This window comes from Cucurbita maxima, unplaced genomic scaffold (assembly GCF_002738345.1).
Source record: "Cucurbita maxima cultivar Rimu unplaced genomic scaffold, Cmax_1.0 Cma_Scf00010, whole genome shotgun sequence".
Taxonomy (NCBI): Eukaryota; Viridiplantae; Streptophyta; class Magnoliopsida; order Cucurbitales; family Cucurbitaceae; genus Cucurbita; species Cucurbita maxima.
Genome location: NW_019272026.1, coordinates 2,752,654 through 2,770,406, shown reverse-complemented (window position 1 = coordinate 2,770,406; position 17,753 = coordinate 2,752,654). Strand labels below are relative to the sequence as shown.

Here is a 17,753-nt window from a genome sequence, read left to right as displayed (position 1 = left end):
ATTTAGGATATGCACCCTGGTGGTTCGGTCAGTGAGAGACATCCCCACGAGAATGTGGGCTATATGATATAATATAATATACATAACGTATCTGATATGCCCTCAAAGCCTACCTTTTTCCATTGGCCTCCCATATATATATATATATTATTTAATATCTCTGATAAAAGAGATGTTCTGCCTCAAATCTTCTTCGTGCGTGATAGCTCAGTCTCTCGTGTCCTTTTCTTCGTTGTCCATCGTCCTGCACGGATTTTCTGTATCAGTATGATAATCTTTATCATAAGAAACATGTCAAGTAATAATGGATGCAGAATGAAATCCTTATCTTCGAAGACTAGCGATCTAAAGAAGATAGCCAGCTCTTTGATGTGTTGTTAAACTGCATTATATCCTGTTTATGGTGTGGTTTTTTGAGCTGTGTTGCAGTTTTTATATCTGTCTGTGTAAAGATATTGGTATAAAGTTAGGCTTTTTCACATGTGATGAACTGATTTGTTGGGCAAGGCTATATGGGTTCTTTAAATGATGAGGTGGTGTACAGACAAGGAGAAGGGTCTATAGGCTCGTTCTTTTTGATCAAAGTTGATCGAAAAGACGAGAGATTGAATACTTATATGAGGGAAAAAGACGTTGAAATGGGGAGACAAAGATGTGACCAACCCGAGAGAGAGAAAAAGAGAGTCGACTTTTTGGAACTTGAAACAGTGGCAGCTAGTAGTTTGGTTGTGGAATTTCTCACATTTCTCTTCACTATATAAAGTGTTTTGCACTCTCATCTTGCCTTGGTGAGGTATAGTTCTCTAGACCTGGCTCTATCTGGCCTTATCGACAAGAATTCGAACTCGAACTAGAGGCCTCAAAGGGGACAAAGAAGAGGGTGTATCGCTGTTGCAAACTTGACGTTTGACAGATGAGGGTAAGTTAATGCAAGAGTGGTTTGTCATGATTTTGTATTTGAAAGTTAGTGTTTACTCCCCGTGATTAATTACGACTCGTTTTTGTGTGCAGATATTGAGTTGGATGCAAGGGAAGAAGGCTAATGGCAGAAAGGAGAGCAAAAGAACATCAAATTCCACCAAGGGTGAGCAAGACTATATTCTTCTTTTATTTGTTTCTATTTACAGAGTGAACTCGTTTCGATGATGATCTTTTAGACGATTTGAGTGCAAATAGCTTGAAATTCTTGCTCAAACAGATGAGATGGTGCACAGAACTCTCCCTGAAGAATTCAGCAGCTGGCCTCATGTGTTGCTGGCGATTGGAACGTTCGGAGACGAGAATCTGAATCAAGCACGCCCAAAAAGCTCTCAAGAGAATCCATCATCTTCCCTGCAACATGTTCAAGATCTTACACCTGAAGAACTAAATATACTTCACAAAGAGTTTAATCTGTTATTGGACGAACATCTTAAGCAATCGGGTCCATCCTTGGAATTTGAAGTCAGCCAGCATTGTCCATCAAACATGTTGCTTACCAGAAGCTTCGAATCCGAAACAACAAAGAACGAACCATTTTACGACGAGCTGATAAAGAAAAGCGATAGTTTCCAGCATGTCATACTCAGCAAAAGCAAAGATGCAGGTACGGGAGCTCACGACACTACAGTCATTGGCAAAAGAACTTTATCCTTCCTTCTCAAGAAGATTTTCGTCTGTGGAGGCGGTATCGCACCCGCTACGGTTGCTCCTCCTCCGAGAATAATAACTCTGGAGTCGAAAATGGAGAAGGTAAAATCAAGAACTCAAATTCTCTGATTACTGTTCTGGTGGGATCAGTGTTGATGACTTTTGTAGTCAAACATTGATAAAACTGTTTCTGAATCAGATGTTGAGGACAATACTCCAAAAGAAGATATACCCTCAAAACTCCAATGTCAGAATATCATCTATGAAAAAGTACCTGAGGAGGAAGAACAAGCAAAAAGATGAAAACAAAAACGAAAAAGAAAACGAAAAGAACGACAAGACTTGCAATGGAAATAAATGGGTCCAGACTGATTCCGAATGTCAGTATGAACAATATAATCAGTATCAACTTTCTAGTTCCATCAGATACACAAAATTCTGACTGTTTGTTTCCATTTCTTGTGCAGATATTGTTTTAGAAATCTGAGAAGCGACCACTGCCAAAGGAAAGATCACAAGACTTACTTTCTTGCTTGGTTGCTTGATTGTTTGTCCTTTAAGAAACTGGTTTAGCTATTGTTCTTATATCTAACAGCTTGGAGGAATTGAAACTGAGCTCAAATTTATCCTTTAAGAAACACTCTCGAATAGCTGGGGATGTTCGTCACAATTTCAGCGTCTGTTATATAAACTCACTCAGAAAAGCAAAAGCTTTGTCTTACAGAGCTGAATCATTTGTAAGACGATGCTTTCCCCAGAAATTCTCAGAATTGTCATTCGGAAACAGGCCATTGTCTTGTAAATGACCAATATTCTTACACTTCAGCTCACAAAAAGAGAGAGGGTAGGGTCATTTTCACTAGTTCGTTTTAGACTGGACACGTTTTTTTCTGTTACTCGATTATGTTTTTTCGAGATGTGAGTTTGCGAACATTTGGCTCCATTTAAGTTTATCATCGGGATATTGGTGATATGATCAGAGAGTTCCTCCTCTGTGTTTTTGTGAAAACACACAGAAATCGAAATAAAGTAATTAACTGCAAACATTTAATTACTTTGCACATTTTTGTTTTGTGTTTGTTGTTTACATGGTTCGAAATTGAAATTAAACCCTAAACCCTTGAATTTACGTGTAGCTTTCACCCTAAAAAATTAGATGAACATCAAGATCGAAATATTGAACCGACTGACTATAACGACTTTGATTGTTTGATTGAAATAACGACCATGTAATGACTTTGATCAATCGACTTAAGACTTAAAAGGTATAAGTAGTCAAGGTTAGTTTAAGTTGACTAAACTGAACTATCAATATATTACGAGTTGGGTTGGGTGCACGTATTGCATTTAACTTGTCTTTCCAAGGTTATGATTATTAAACCTAAAAAAATAAATTACTAATGGTCAATCAATCGACGATCAACACATCCGAACTCTTCCTAGATTCCAATCCAAAACTGATGCCGACCAACTATAGATTAAATACAGTAAGTCATTCCTAGATTAGTGTGATTTACTAGAGCATTATATCATGATTTTGAGTAAATAAAAAAATTTACTAGACTGGGGGTGGTAGCCAATTAGAAGAAATATCAGTTATTTCTATTTCATGACCAAGAAACGGCGGAGGCAAGTAAATCAGGTTCCAACACATAGGTTGCTGAAACGAGAGAAATTAGAACTACTTTAAAATCATTCAAACTTCCAAATTCTAAAAAAAGAACTGAAAATGCAGCAACTTAGTTCACTAAAAGAAAGCTAGAGAGGATTTGATCTTTAGTACTGAAAATGAACTACAAGTTGTTACCTTTATTTCATGGAAGTGAAGTGGTGCAAAATCTTGATATCCTTCATTCAAGAAGAAACTTGGAACAACGAACATCACTTCAATCTTCATTAAAATAAAGATTCTATTGAAGCCGCCTTCCTAAACCTTGATCTGCACAGAACTTCTTAAAAAACTTCATATTTCTTATGTAGAGTTAATGTAAGAACCGTGCATGTAACACAAAATACAAGTGGTAATACTAATTTCAAGATAATCGCTGAACACATCACTGTGAAACCAAAGTTCTTATGCTTTAAACAAAGAAAACCAGGACTCATTTATGTTTCTCACAATTCCATGGAATTCTAAGTTCAAATTCACCTCTCTGGATATCCATATTGAGATGAATGGGCAAAGTATGCAAGACTAAGAACACAAAACAAGCGACTCCTCACTCTAGGAACTAAAAAAGTCGAACTTGAAGGGTTGTTGTCATATATCTATCGCTGGAAAAGTTTTCCAACAAATCCCTGAAAGGAGTTTCCCATTCCAGCACCAACAGCTTCTGCCAGATACTTTGCCTGCATGGTCAGTTAAATATGCAGCAAAAAAAATTAGAACTTCAGAGAAATTTCCTCATTAAGGAAATATTAAAAATTTTGAATTGAAAGTGCACGATCGATACCTCTTGAACGGTTTTCTTTATATCAAAAGCATCTTTCAAACGATTGTCCAAGAAAGCCCATGTATCCAGAAAATCTGCAGGGAAAGGAAAAAGGACAGGCTATCAATTGGACAAATTATAGAGAAGTTTGCAAGCTATGTCTATCAATGATCAACGACATTAAAGAATAGAACCGAAGGTAAAGAGGTTTACAAAAATCCTAGGAGGCAGTAGAGTAGAAAGTCATTTATGTACAGTACACAACAATTCGTCCATCAAGGAATACGATGCAAAAGGAAAAAGATTAGAATTAATGCAAATTCAAACTCAATGTGTAGGAACTTGAGAAAATGCACCTGGAGAACTATCAGTGAGCATGTATATCTCAGTTGTTGAGTATATTCCTCCCAAAATAGCGCGCTTGACGTACCAATCAATGTCAGAGGTGTCGCCGCCAGCAGCATGCCATATCTCATCAACAAGCGTTGCCCGTTGTTTAAAGCTAGTTGCTAGATTTGCTGGCTGTGCCTGTCAGACCAGCTCATAATTACTACTACTTTTCAAGACCCTGATCAGATATTTCATGTCAAAGATGTCAAAAGGCATACAGTACTGAGAATGATACCTGGATACTGAGAGCCTGAGGCCATTTTGATATGAAGGGAGCTTGCATTTCTAGGCGAGCCCTAACAAGTTTGTAAACACGTTCACGAAGTATCAAATTCTTAAGGCTTTCGTCTGTCTCAATTAGATCGATAAGCCGCTGTAAGCAATCATCCATGAAAAACTGAAAATGGAAAGAGAATGTAAATCCCTTGACCCGATTTGGCAGACTAGTAGAAGGGAGAATCAACTTAAACTCAGTTAAACCATGTTACAACTTACAAATGATCCCTCAGCACATAATCAAACAAATGAACCTTAAATAGGAACTTGGGGCTAATTTCCAAAACAGAACAACATAAAAAGGAATGCTAGCTACTAGTGATAGAAAGTCAATTAGACTAAACCATCGGCTATAGTTGTTTGTGACATCCTATATGACGATTTAAAACTTCCAATAGCAAATAAGACGAGCATGTGATCGGGCCATTTAAACTTAAAAGTAATAGGAACTAATAAGAACAAATTATAAATAACAATGTATCTTCGGCAATGATGGTGAAATGTAGCAACAAGCATATTTTACTGGAGCTTTCAGCCCACGTATGTGTAAGAGATAAACATAGTGCCACAACCCCAAGCAAAAACATAGCACAGGGAGCTTCTTCCAACCACTAACTGGAGATTTTTTGATAATTTTATAGATTTAATGAACTAGGATCAGAAAATAGGAAACCAGCATAATTTGAAGTAACTAATAGTCAAGGGTAAGAACTTCACGCTTATTAACCGCAGTGCCCAGTATCTGAGTAATACATATGACTGAATCAAACGGGTGTCCAAGATGTAAAGGGGGAAAGTGAAAGAAACGGGAGAATACCTCAACTAATTCGGCTTCCTTCCTGGAAAATGATCCAACAATGGAAGGTGACATGCCAATATCCCTTGCACCAGCTATCATTGCGGCCTCAGTCCATCCTAGCTTCACCTGTAATTTCACAAACGCAAAATTAAAATTGAGATCTCTAAACCTTGAAAGACCTAAAGATCGAAGCAGACAAAGAAAACCCCAATTCATTCCACAATGCCAACCCTAGATGCAAGTTACAGTAACCAACGGAGAAATATGGAATTACTGTCCAAAATGTTATAGCACAATACATAATCATTAGGAACCCTCAACGAAACTTCTGACAGAATCGAAAAGAGGCATCCATTTGGCTGTGCAGAACTTTCAGTTATAATTAAAAATATGTACAAGGAGAAAAAAGACGAGAGGACAGACCACGTGGGAAAGAGCAGCCTGGAGGACGCGAGCCTGCTCCTCTTGATACTCAACTCTCGGCCGCCGATTCTCATGGCTTCGGCTTTCTTCGCCCGAGGTTGATGAGGACCAAGTCGAAGATGAAGAAGATGAAGAAGATGCAGAATCAGAAGAAGAAAGCGTTTCTTGACGAATATGGTGTTGATTGGGGATTTGAGAATTAGGAAGTTCTTGTGAATCGGTAGCTGTGGAGAAGGGACAGTGGTCGAGGAAGGTGGAAGGCGATGGCAATCTGAGACGGGGAATGCCATTTCTGCCGGAGGTCACGCCGACTATCAGACGCTTCGCCGCCGTTCGAAACATGTCTCCGTCGGTCCGCCGCTCTGGAAATGATGCAGCGAGTCTCTGATTTGTTAGTTAAAGTTTCCACAGAGAGAAGAAAGTCCAAATAATAATAGGTTCCACGTAGCGGCTTACTTTGACGCCACGTGGCGTTTTGACAGCCAATATCTGTGTCTACTTTTTTTCCAAAGCATTTTTACCACGTCATCAAGAGTTAATAAAAACTTTTCATCCTGATACTTACAGAGTTTAAATTTTGGAAATTTACAGTTTTACTTTCGTTCCTTTAAATTGCAATGCTTGGCAAAAAGAAAATGGATGGATAATGAAAGAAAATGATCCTTTCGTTCGTGCCCTAACATTTATCTGATCAACTCTATCAGATTCAACATCGGTTGGAGAGAATAACAAAACATCTTTTTATAAGGAGTAGATATCTCTATTTGGTGGAATATTTTAAAATCTTGAACAGAACTGTTAGTGACGACTTGAGTATTACAAATGGTATCAAAGCCAAATACGGGGCGATATGCCAACGAAGACATTGGGTCCTCAAGGAGAATGGTGGTATCAGAGCCAAACACGAGGGCAGTGTGTCAACGAGAACGTTGAGCTCTCAATGGAGTGGTATAAGAGTCAGACACGAGACGGTGTGCCAACGAATACACAGTCCTTTTAAAACTTCGAGGGGAAGCTAGGCATGGAGAAGGTGGATCAAAGCTAAACACGAAACAACGTGCTAATGAGAACGCCTTTTAAAATCTCGAGGGGAAGCCTGAAGTGGTATCAGAGTCAAATATGAGGCAATGTGCCAACTAGTACGTTGAGCGCTTGTATTAAACTTGTACTCACTTTTTGTTTCAAACAACCAAGAATCATGATTCATCTTAAGGATGTGCACCTCACCGATCTCACCTAGTTCTTGACGTTAAAGTTGTCAAAAGTAACCTTTAGTCCGAATAGAATTCATTGGAAGAATGAGGGAAGCAAATTGTCCCACATCGACTAAACTTACAAGCAAGAGCAGGATACTGAGTATAAAAAAGGCAGTGTAAACACCAATAAAAATCATACCTTTCTCGGCCTTTTGGCTAAGATCAAGTGTAGTATCTGTTCTTATCAGTTTAATATCTGATACGTGAGCCATCGACCCATGTGATATTAAATTAATTTTTGAAGGGGGGAGAGCCCATCACAGTAGCTTGTTGTTGGGGCTCTCGATTGTCGCCCATGCGTTGCACTACAGCTTGGGTCTGGCGCGCCCCCTCCAATATTGAATTTATTAAATATGTGTATTTTGTATTTTAATTTTGACACGCCTAATGTAATTTGTTTGTTGAGGCAGATATTGTAACCATAAAATGTCCTTTGAAAAGACTATGTTAGCGGTCGGAAACTCTCTGGTTGCCATACATTCCTCATGAACTTGACTGACTCTTTTTCCCTTTCCCTTTAGCTTCAACCCGATTTCATTTAAGTGACAGTCTTCTAGACTTTGAGAGAGCTTTGACTACTGCCTTATGGTTTCAGGAGAAAGACGTAGCAGGTCGTACATCGAAATTCTGGCAGGAATAGTGGCCGAATAGTGGCCAATTGAGTCACCATGTCACAGTCGAACGGTTCGTTCAGACCAGGTGGATTGCTCCCTCTGGCGAGCTCTTTTATTTGTAGGGCTTTAGAGGTTCGTGAAGTTACGAAGTCTTTTCAAGAATGTGTCAATCGCTCAACTCGACTAAATGTATTGGTTCTTGTTGAGGCAGATATTGTAACCATAAAACACTACCAAATAGAGTAGTTTAGAATACACTCTTTGGCCTTACCTACCAAGGTAGTTCTCATGTTCCTATCTTTATTTAATTATAATATATCTAAAGTTGATATATTTCACCGTCATTAACTTAATTCGTACGATAAAATTATAAAAATTATAGTAAATATTAAAAAATAAACACGTAAGCAATCAGGTTGAGTTGCAGTTATCTTACTCGTTTTAAGAAAATTCAAGCACTTTGTAGTGTGTATTGCTTTATTGTGAGATCCCAAATTGATTAGAGAGAGAACGAGTGTCATCAAGGACGCTCTAGGCTCGAAAAGGGGCTAAATTATGAGATTCCACATCAGTTAGAGACGAAACGAGTGTCATCAAGGACGCTCTGGGCTCTAAAAGGGGCTGAATTGTGAGATTCCACATCAGTTAGAGACGAAACAGTGTCATCAAGGCTAAAAGAGGCTGAATTGTGAGATTCTACATCAGTTAGAGACGAAACGAGTGTCATCAAGGACGCTCTGGGCTCTAAAAGGGGCTGAATTGTGAGAGTCCACATCAGTTAGAGACGAAACAGTGTTATCAAGGCTAAAAGAGGCTGAATTGTGAAATTCTACATCAGTTAGAGACGAAACGAGTGTCATCAAGGACGCTCTGGGCTCTAAAAGGGGCTGAATTGTGAGATTCCACATCAGTTAGAGACGAAACAAGTGTCATCAAGGACGCTCTGGGCTCTAAAAGGGGCTGAATTGTGAGATTCCACATCAGTTAGAGACGAAACGAGTGTCATCAAGAACGCTCTGGGCTCTAAAAGGGGCTGAATTGTGAGATTCCACATTAGTTAAAGACGAAATGAGTGTCATCAAGGACGCTCTGGGCTCTAAAAGGGGCTGAATTGTGAGATTCCACATCAGTTAGAGACGAAACGTGTGTCATCAAGAACGCTCTGGGCTCTAAAAGGGGCTGAATTGTGAGATTCCACATCAGTTAGAGACGAAACGAGTGTCATCAAGGACGCTCTGGGCTCTAAAAGGGGCTGAATTGTGAGATTCTACATCAGTTAGAGACGAAACGAGTGTCATCAAGGACGCTCTGGGCTCTAAAAGGGGCTAAATTGTGAGAGTCCACATTAGTTAGAGACGAAACAGTGTTATCAAGGCTAAAAGAGGCTGAATTGTGAGATTCTACATCAGTTAGAGACGAAACAAGTGTCATCAAGGACGCTCTGGGCTCTAAAATGGGCTGAATTGTGAGATTTCACATCAGTTAGAGACGAAACGAGTGTCATCAAGAACGCTCTGGGCTCTAAAAGGGGCTGAATTGTGAGATTCCACATCAGTTAGAGACGAATGAAACATTCTTTTAAGAGTGTGGAAATATCTCCCTAGCAAACACATTTTAAAAATTCTAAGGGGAAGCCGAAAAAGAAACCCCAAATAAGATGATATCTGTCCGAGTGGATTTAAGCTCTTACATTTATATCGAAGATGACAAATGTAAATATTATTTATTTATATGAAATTCCAATCAATTTTTTTTTTTAAAATAAAACGTTCAATCAAACGACCCTATAATAAAATAATGTCAGTATAAAACGAACAAAAATTTGAATTTGCAAGAGTGATTAGGTTAGGAAGGTGATATTGGTGAAGCTCATCCACTAAATTGGTCCCGTTCTAACTACTCACCTATTTTCTTTTCTCGATCTTCTCCATTTGAAAACTACTTCACAAATATGGTTCAAATCAAATTATTAAATGGTAGCAAACGTCCCGCTTCAAACATATATATTATCTTGTCGGAAAACAATAAATTTTAGGCTTAAGCTAACTCAAAATCATCGTAAATTTATTAATTTTTTAAATTAAAAAAATAGCTTTAATACATTTTTATCTCATTTTTATTAATTTTGTATACGTTTTATAATATATTGAATGAATAAACAAAACAAAAATAGATGATAGAAATGTTAATAAATTTTAGATTTAATAAATATATAAAATAAAATAAAATAATATTTAAAATATGGATAATTCCATCTTGAACTAAAAAAATAATGATTTATTATTATTGAGCTAGATCTTAAATGGTTGCTTACGAACCCTATCGAGTTCAATTTTCCATAGATTAAACTTGAAAATCTTCGCTTGGAATACAATCTATCTTGCAAAATCTTGCATTTCACTAATCTTCAAAAAATCTCCACCTGATTTTGATCACTAACAGCCCACCCAATTCCGTCACAATCCCTCTTACTTCTCGCTCTGAACCCAAATCCCCTTTCTAGATCTCTCCCCCCATCGATTTCTACAGAAACCCACATGCCTAGGATCAACTCAATCGAACCCAGATTCTTAATTTTGCTCATCGATCACTAGTTTCGAGTGAAAACCAGTTTGGCATTGTGTTCATGATGGTGGAGACCTCGATTCTTGGTGGGCGGTTCAATAACCAGAGGATTGATTTCAAGCGATGCGTTCCGGCGTTCTTCTCGACGTACAGGACGCTGTTTACAGTGCTGTGGATCGCGGCGGTTGCCACGATTTTTCTCTGGATGAGTACTATTCGTGATGGGTTCTTTTTTCTGCGGCCAGTCTCGAGCAGGCCGTTGCCGAGGCTGCGGCCTGTTGCGTTTAATTTGACGGATTTTGGAGCTGTTGGTGATGGGGTGACTTTGAATACCGAAGCCTTTGAAAGGGCTATTTTGGCTATTTCGAAGTTGAGGAGCAAAGGTGGAGGGCAGCTTAATGTGCCTTCAGGGCGGTGGCTTACGGCTCCGTTTAATCTTACTAGTCATATGACTTTGTTTTTGGATGAAGATGCTGTTATTTTAGGGATTCAGGTGTGTTTTTCCTTCTGAATGCTCTGTTTCAGCTTGAATTTGGTTGAATTTTGTTCTTAGATCCTTGATGCTGCGATGAACTTGATGAAAATAGTTGATTTCTTCTGTTTAAACTTGCATGCTTGCTCTTAGGATGCTATTCAGCCTGTTTGTACTTGCTGTTCTTGAGGTCTCGTGGATGGATAGATGGATAGATAGATATAATACCCCTTTGTATGTGTTCAATCCAATGGAATAGTATGTTGATTGTTAGCTTCACCATGACGTATTGGCAACTACTATTAGTGTTGATGCTGTATAAATACATTTTAAGACATGGTTTAGGCACAGATATTTGTGTATTTAGAAATCACGAGTCTTGATTAGTTACTGAAGAGCCAGACCTTTTTCCATTTCGAAACAATGAATGATTAGAAAGTGTTCATCTTACAAGAGGCGTCGGGAGGGTTGTTTCCGACAATCAGATTAGGCGTACAAGTGCAACCATATTTTCTCTGGGTTTGTGAGATCCCACGTCGGTTGGAGAGATGAACGAAACATTCCTTATAAGGGGTGGAAACCTCTCTCTAACAGATGCGTTTTAAAACCGTGAAGTTGACGACGATGCGTAACGAACTAAAGCAGACAATATTTGCTAGCGGTGTGCTTGAGTTGTTATAGTGGTATTAGAGCCAGATACCGGGTGGTGTGCCAGCGAGCCCGTTGGGCCTCCAAGGGAGGTGGATTGTGAAATCTCACATCGGTTAGAGAGGGAAACGAAACATTCCTTGTAAGGGTGTAGAAACCTCTCCCTAGCAAACACGTTTTAAAAACCTTGTGGGGAAGCCCGAAAGGGAAAGCCTAAAGAGGACAATATCTGCTATCGGTGGACTGGGCTATTATAAATGGTATTAGAGCAAGACACCGGGCAATGTGCCAGCGATGAGGTTGTACTCTAAAGAGGGGTGGACACGAGGCGGTGTGCTAGCAAGGACGCTGGGCCGCGTAGGGGGGTGAATTAGGGAGGTCCTACATCGATTGGAGAAGGGAACGAGTGCCAGCGAGGACGCTAAGCTCGAAGGGGGTGGATTGTGAGATCCCACATCGGTTGGGGAAAAGAACGAAACATTCTTTATAAGGGTGTGGAAACCTCTCTTTAGCAGACGCGTTTTAAAAACCTTGAGGGGAAGCTTGAAAGGGAAAACCCAAAGAGGACAATATCTGCTAGCAGTGGGCTTGAGCCATTACACATATTTACTCTGTGTTCTTACTTTCCAGTTATCTTCTCGCATCGACTCCTTGCGAATGTCACTAGTGTTGTATCCACATTTCTACCCATTCACCTATTTTTCCATTGAAAAACGGTAATCGAAATGTTAAATCGATCTTTGGACTTGTTACTTTGCTCGAGTACATTAAAGGTTTTCACACAGCATTTTGAACGTGTTATCTTTTACGGTTGATTGACTTCGACGTTTTATTTAGTTGTAGAATGAGCTTCTAGCTAATGGCTGAATGTTGGCTAATCTTATTTATATTACAGGATGAAAAATATTGGCCACTGATGCCTCCTTTGCCTTCCTATGGGTATGGAAGAGAGCACATTGGACCTCGGTATGGGAGTTTGATTCATGGTCAAAATCTCAGAGATGTTGTAATAACAGGTCAGATTGATCAGCATTTCTTTATTTACGACACGACGTGAAACAAGATGACACATCGTTTTCTAAAAATCTAGAACGTGGACACGTTTATTAAAACATACATTTTTAAGAGTAATCTTTGTACAAGCAAGTGTTCCATATGTGTCCATCGGAGTGTCCTAGTGTCTGATACTCGTTGGACACGGACATGCTAGCCAAACTAAAGTGTTTGTGTTTTTTAACAAAATGCAACGTATATTTGTGTAATATGAACTATAAGACAAAACAACAACCGATACCTCGAAAAGGCCTAATGTTTAGTTTGTGACTTCTGATCGTGTATACGTCGTGACTTACAGGGCATAATGGTACCATCAACGGACAGGGGCAAACATGGTGGAAGAAATATCGGCAGAAGCTTCTTAACCACACTAGGGGCCCCCTAGTTCAGATCATGTGGTCAAGGGATATTGTGATTAGCAATATAACTTTGCGTGACTCTCCGTTTTGGACGCTTCATCCATACGACTGTAAGAATGTTACTATCCGGAATGTAACGATCTTGGCCCCTGTACACGATGCACCAAATACGGATGGAATCGATCCTGGTAAACTTTAATGCTTTGTTTATATAATTGTCGAATTGGATGCTTGGTTTATCATAATGATGTGCTGCTTCATAATATACGTAGAGTAGGCTAAGCTGTTCCTCGATCTCATATCGATAAATTGCATCGGTTTTTGCACGAGATGGGTATTAGATAACTCAAATTAAGAAAGATAGACCAGTCCAGCTTTTCTCATAGTATAACTTTGCATGTAGAAGATGAAGCTGAAACTCCGAGTTTTATCGAGTTTTAGGGGGTAGGATGATTGACAAGTCCGGGTCGAGTGTAATTTGTTCTGATTTTCAGCTTAACCTTCCTCTTCCTGCTGTCCCCATGAGGCAGAGCTACCCCCGGTATTAGGGGCGCTGACCTTCTTATTATTCAAATGGGAAAGGGGCCATCGGTTCATTGGATTCCAAGCCGGATGGATCCAGTGTTGCACTGGTTTTAATGAGTGCTTATTGTAATAGCTCTAGCCCACCGTTAGCCAATATTGTCCTCTTTGGGCTTTCCTTCAAAGTTTTTAAAATGTATCTGTTAGGGAGAGGTTTCCACACCTTTATAAAGAATATTTCGTTATCCTCTCCAACCGATGTGGGATCTCACAATCCACCTCCCTTCGGGGCCAAGCATCTTCGCTGGCACTCGTTCCCTTCTCCAATCGATGCAGGACCCCCCAATCCACCCCTCTTTGGGGCCTAACGTCCTTGTTGGCACACCGTCTCGTGTCCACCCCCCTTCGAGACTCAGCCTCCTCGTTGGCACATGGTCCAGTGTCTAGCTCTGATACCATTTGTAACAGCCCAACCCACCGCTAGCAGCTATTGTCCTCTTTGGGTTTTCCCTCAGTTTTTAAAACGCGTCTGCTAGGGAGAGGTTTCCACATCCTTACGAAGAATGTTTCGTTCTCTTCCCCAACCGATGTAGGATCTCACACTTATATGATTAAGTCATGTTTTAAAAGATCAACTTTAATAGTCTACTATACATTTGGTAACAGATTCATGTGAAGATATGCTGATCGAGGATTGTTACATAAGCGTGGGAGACGACGGTATTGCAATTAAGAGTGGTTGGGATCAATATGGCATTGCTTACAGGCAGCCCTCGAAAAACATACGGATTCGAAACGTTGTTCTTCAATCTATGGTTAGGTAAATATCTTGAACGTGTTTGTGGGAAAATATCGATCCATTCATGTGTTGTTTTTCATTCTAGATAGTATCTGAATTGTTTTTGGTGGAAATTCTTCAGCGCCGGTATATCGATTGGGAGCGAGATGTCAGGTGGTGTATCGGGCATCACGGTAGAGAACGTCGTGGTGTGGAACTCCAGGCGTGGTGTCCGGATCAAAACTGCTCCAGGAAGAGGAGGATACGTGCAAGACATCAGTTATCGTAATCTGACCCTCGACGTCGTTCGTGTTGGGATTGTCATAAAGACAGACTACAACGAACACCCAGACGAAGGATACGATCCAAAAGCAGTTCCAGTGCTGAAGGACATAAGCTTCACAAGCATCCACGGACAGGGAGTTCGAGTACCGGTCCGAATGCACGGTAGCGAAGAAATTCCAGTGAGAAACGTGACGTTCAGGGATATGTCAGTGGGGATAACATACAAGAAGAAACATATATTCCAATGTGCATTTGTTTACGGACGAGTTATAGGAACCATCTTCCCAGCTCCTTGTGACAACCTGGACCGATACGACGAGCAAGAACGACTAGTTAAACGCTCTGCTGCCCAGAATGCAACCGACATCGATTACGACTTTTGAATAGGTAGATCATTTGATGAAATCACTGAACACTGCTGCTTTTTTACTTCTGTTTCTACCAGTTAAACACTCTCTACAATGTCTATTTTTATGGCTTTGATTACAATTTTGTTTGCTGGAGTTTGTACATAAACAAAAAGAAAAACCCTTTTATTAGAGAGAGCAAACGACAAAGGTTTGAATTTCTGAGTTGTTTTTTCTCTCTCTTCATGATCTTTTCCCATTGACGTGGCCTGTAATGTCCTATGTAACGTTCTAAATCCACCACTACCAGATATTGTCTTCTTCGGACTTCACTTCAAGGCTTTAAAACACGTCTTGTTCTCCTTTCCATTTAAAACGCGTTTGCTCGGGAAAGATTCTCACACTCTTATAAAAGTTGATGGGATTGTAGGATGTCACGTCCGCGGTGGCCCTGCTCTTCCACTTGTAGGTAGCAGACTTGGGTGCGGTGGTGGTAGGGCTAACAAAAGACAGTGATGCCCAAGTTGGATGCATTTCTAAGGCAATTTTCACATTTTTTTTTTCAATTAAAATCAACTTTCTAGATCTATAACTTCAGTAGTATTGATGATTATTATGTTATCAAATAAATACTTTTAAAAACTATTAAAAAAAAAAACGTCTATAAACCCTTCTTAGATTATATCCAAAATTTTTAATATTACTTTTGAAAGTTAGGATAGGTGCTCTCCTATTCCGACTTCTCCAGAGCCTCTAGTAATACAGTCAAGACAGTGATGGGTTCTCTACCCCTGCGGGGATGAAGCGACAGAAGTTTAGGTCACGGCGAGATGAGCCGTTTATCATCATCGCAGTGATGTATGCAGCTGAGGCATCCTAACAGACCGGTAGACTTGAACCTTGTTCCTACATGACCCGATCAATTCAATTAGGCACTCACCATCTATTTTCATTGTTTGACAGCACGAAAAAATTATTGTTCAACTCTTTGACAAAATGAAAAAACCAAAAAAAGGCTCTGCCCTCCCTCTCTATCTATCCAAGGGAAAGAAGGGCAGAGGCCTTTGGTGTCCTCTTATTCTTGAGAAATAACCATGAACTATAACTCGAAAAGAACCATATTTTGTAAACACCATAGAGGAAAAATGAAAGGAATATCTTATCGAGGCAATCGTATTTGCTTCGGTAGATACACAATTCAAGCACTTGAACCCACTTGGATAACATCTAGACAAATCAAAAGGGGACGAAGGGCAATGACACGAAATGCACAATGCGCTTGGATCACATCTAGACAAATCGAAGCGAGACAAAGGACAATGACACGAAATGCAGTAATGCACATCACAGCGGAAAAATATGGGTACATATATTTCCAAACAAACCCATTATACTAAGACCCACGGAATCAGTGAAAAAAATTGAAGGGTATTTTTGAAACTCTTTTGAAATAAAAAATATATATATTTTTGAAACCTTTGAAAGTTCAACGGTATTCATCGAACAGTTACATCCAAAACTAACCGTAAATATATATATTTTTTAATTTAAGTATATTATTAAATTATTTTAAATTGCTTAAAACTGAGATCCAATCATATTGGTTGAAAGTGTAAGCCACACGTTCCTTCTAAAGCTTCAATCATCACTTAAAAACCCAAACTATTGATCAACAATTTTTTTTAATTAAAAGAAAATGAATAATAATAATAATAATAATAATAACAAAGAAATAACTAAATATTTTATAACATATTTTAAAAAACATATTGTATTTAAATTATAAGTCTTAAAATAGTGAAAGCAAAATGACGTATTTGACCTTGGAACAACTTGCACTTATCAACAACCAAGTGGATTGGGTGGCTCAAATATTGAACAGCGGTTCTACGCGTGGGCCCACCAAGGAATGGCAAGAACCGTAAATAAAGTGTCCTTTGAGGGCAAAAAGAGAAAGGTTTTGAAAGGACGCAAAGAACACGTGTTGGAAATGCTACACCAAACGATTTATTCCTCCTCTCCATTTGCAGGAAACCGCCGAGTAAAAACCCCACATATTCCTCGTGCCTTTATTATTATTAAATTATATTAAATTCTTAATTTATTTTATTTTTCTATTATTTATTATTTATTTATTTATTTATTTATTAGGTTTGTTCGACCATATATTAGACCCACCTCGGCAGCTGCTTTATAAAGGCAGACAGAAATTAAGAACTTAAGCCTTCATCGGAATCTCTCATCTTCATCGGAATCTTCAAGATCGGAACTTTCTCAAAATCCTCCTCTTTTTCTCCGAACCCATGTTGACTTCTTCGGGATTCTCTCAGGTTTCGTCTCTAAAATCGCCGGAGAACCTCGGGTTTCTTCCTGCCGATGCGATGCTGGTTTCCGGCGAGGATCTGAATCTGGGTTTCTCGGCCAATCATCGGAGAAGAAACGGTGAGGATTTATGTTTTTTTTTTCTTACATTTTGTGGGCTGGATTTATTTTTTTGATTGGGAGAAGTTGAAATTGAAATTGGAATTTCAGGGCCGGCGCCGGAACTCTTCTACCGGCCGGAAAAAATGGCGAATCTCAAGTCTTTGGATTTGTTTCCTCAAGAAGCTGGATTTGGTATCTCAAACGACGTCGTTTCAAGGTATGGATTAACCCGAGTTCTCTCCACCGTCTTGTTCTTTTGAGAAATTTCTTTGATGAAATCAATATTTTATTTTAGCGTCTATAAATCTGCTACGGCGGCGCCTCAAGCTTCCCAAATGACGATCTTTTACGCCGGCCAAGTTTTTGTGTTCAACAATTTCCCGGCGGAAAGAGTCGGCGAAGTTATGTTTCTAGCAGGCCTCCAGAGCTCCAAAATGAACATCCCAGCCGCCGCTGTCGCTTCCGGCCAGCCTATCTC

The 17,753-nt window shown here is 39.4% G+C and overlaps 4 protein-coding genes and 1 non-coding gene across 6 annotated transcripts in view; 4 read left to right on the top strand and 1 right to left on the bottom strand.

Moving 5' to 3' along the window:
* The first annotated feature begins 407 nt into the window (after window positions 1-407).
* On the top strand, window positions 408-2,688 carry LOC111484913. Of its 2 annotated transcripts, XM_023131558.1 has the most exons (5): window positions 423-919; window positions 1,012-1,084; window positions 1,199-1,731; window positions 1,829-2,009; window positions 2,097-2,688. In XM_023131558.1, the coding sequence occupies exons 1-5, from the start codon at window positions 914-916 to the stop codon at window positions 2,114-2,116; spliced, it is 813 nt and encodes a 270-aa protein (XP_022987326.1). In that variant the 5' UTR covers window positions 423-913; the 3' UTR covers window positions 2,117-2,688. The 2 variants fall into 2 exon arrangements, with proteins under 2 accessions (XP_022987325.1, XP_022987326.1); XM_023131557.1 differs by having other exon boundaries at window positions 408-919; window positions 1,829-2,688.
* Window positions 2,689-3,585: 897 nt separating this feature from the next.
* Window positions 3,586-6,367, bottom strand: LOC111484912 (ubiquinone biosynthesis protein COQ9, mitochondrial). Its single transcript, XM_023131555.1, has 6 exons — window positions 5,950-6,367; window positions 5,545-5,652; window positions 4,687-4,848; window positions 4,418-4,589; window positions 4,083-4,156; window positions 3,586-3,978 (listed from the first exon to the last, which is right to left on the bottom strand). The coding sequence occupies exons 1-6, from the start codon at window positions 6,289-6,291 to the stop codon at window positions 3,898-3,900; spliced, it is 939 nt and encodes a 312-aa protein (XP_022987323.1). The 5' UTR covers window positions 6,292-6,367; the 3' UTR covers window positions 3,586-3,897.
* Window positions 6,368-7,340: 973 nt separating this feature from the next.
* Window positions 7,341-7,537, top strand: LOC111485893. Its single transcript, XR_002718778.1, has one exon. It is a non-coding gene; the product is annotated as a U2 spliceosomal RNA (small nuclear RNA).
* Window positions 7,538-10,116: 2,579 nt separating this feature from the next.
* LOC111485343 (probable polygalacturonase) lies at window positions 10,117-15,073 on the top strand. Its single transcript, XM_023132174.1, has 5 exons — window positions 10,117-10,877; window positions 12,400-12,520; window positions 12,859-13,107; window positions 14,108-14,261; window positions 14,362-15,073. Exons 1-5 carry the CDS (start codon window positions 10,446-10,448, stop codon window positions 14,885-14,887), a joined length of 1,482 nt encoding a protein of 493 aa, XP_022987942.1. The 5' UTR covers window positions 10,117-10,445; the 3' UTR covers window positions 14,888-15,073.
* Window positions 15,074-17,021: 1,948 nt separating this feature from the next.
* The window catches only part of LOC111485713 (protein TIFY 10a-like), a 1,225-nt gene continuing 493 nt past the window's right edge, over window positions 17,022-17,753 (top strand). Inside the window, exons 1-3 of the mRNA XM_023132718.1 lie at window positions 17,022-17,293; window positions 17,384-17,492; window positions 17,571-17,753. The exon at window positions 17,571-17,753 is cut by the window's right edge and continues 98 nt beyond it. Of these exons, the coding sequence (XP_022988486.1) occupies window positions 17,155-17,293; window positions 17,384-17,492; window positions 17,571-17,753 (431 nt within the window). The 5' untranslated portion in view covers window positions 17,022-17,154. The remainder of the gene's footprint in view (window positions 17,294-17,383; window positions 17,493-17,570) is intronic.

Bases quoted from the DNA above. Each gene is read 5' to 3' on its own strand.
- LOC111484913 (XM_023131557.1), top strand. The intron at 1,085-1,198 runs GTGAGCAAGACT...TTGCTCAAACAG, and splicing joins AACATCAAATTCCACCAAGG to ATGAGATGGTGCACAGAACT. The intron at 1,732-1,828 runs GTAAAATCAAGA...TTTCTGAATCAG, and splicing joins TGGAGTCGAAAATGGAGAAG to ATGTTGAGGACAATACTCCA.
- LOC111484912 (XM_023131555.1), bottom strand. From the start codon at position 6,291: ATGTTTCGAACGGCGGCGAAGCGTCTGATAGTCGGCGTGACCTCCGGC. The intron at 5,653-5,949 runs GTCTGTCCTCTC...GTGAAATTACAG, and splicing joins AGGCTGCTCTTTCCCACGTG to GTGAAGCTAGGATGGACTGA. The intron at 4,849-5,544 runs GTATTCTCCCGT...TTCCATTTTCAG, and splicing joins AGGAAGCCGAATTAGTTGAG to TTTTTCATGGATGATTGCTT.
- LOC111485343 (XM_023132174.1), top strand. From the start codon at position 10,446: ATGATGGTGGAGACCTCGATTCTTGGTGGGCGGTTCAATAACCAGAGG. The intron at 10,878-12,399 runs GTGTGTTTTTCC...TTTATATTACAG, and splicing joins CTGTTATTTTAGGGATTCAG to GATGAAAAATATTGGCCACT. The intron at 14,262-14,361 runs GTAAATATCTTG...GAAATTCTTCAG, and splicing joins GTTCTTCAATCTATGGTTAG to CGCCGGTATATCGATTGGGA.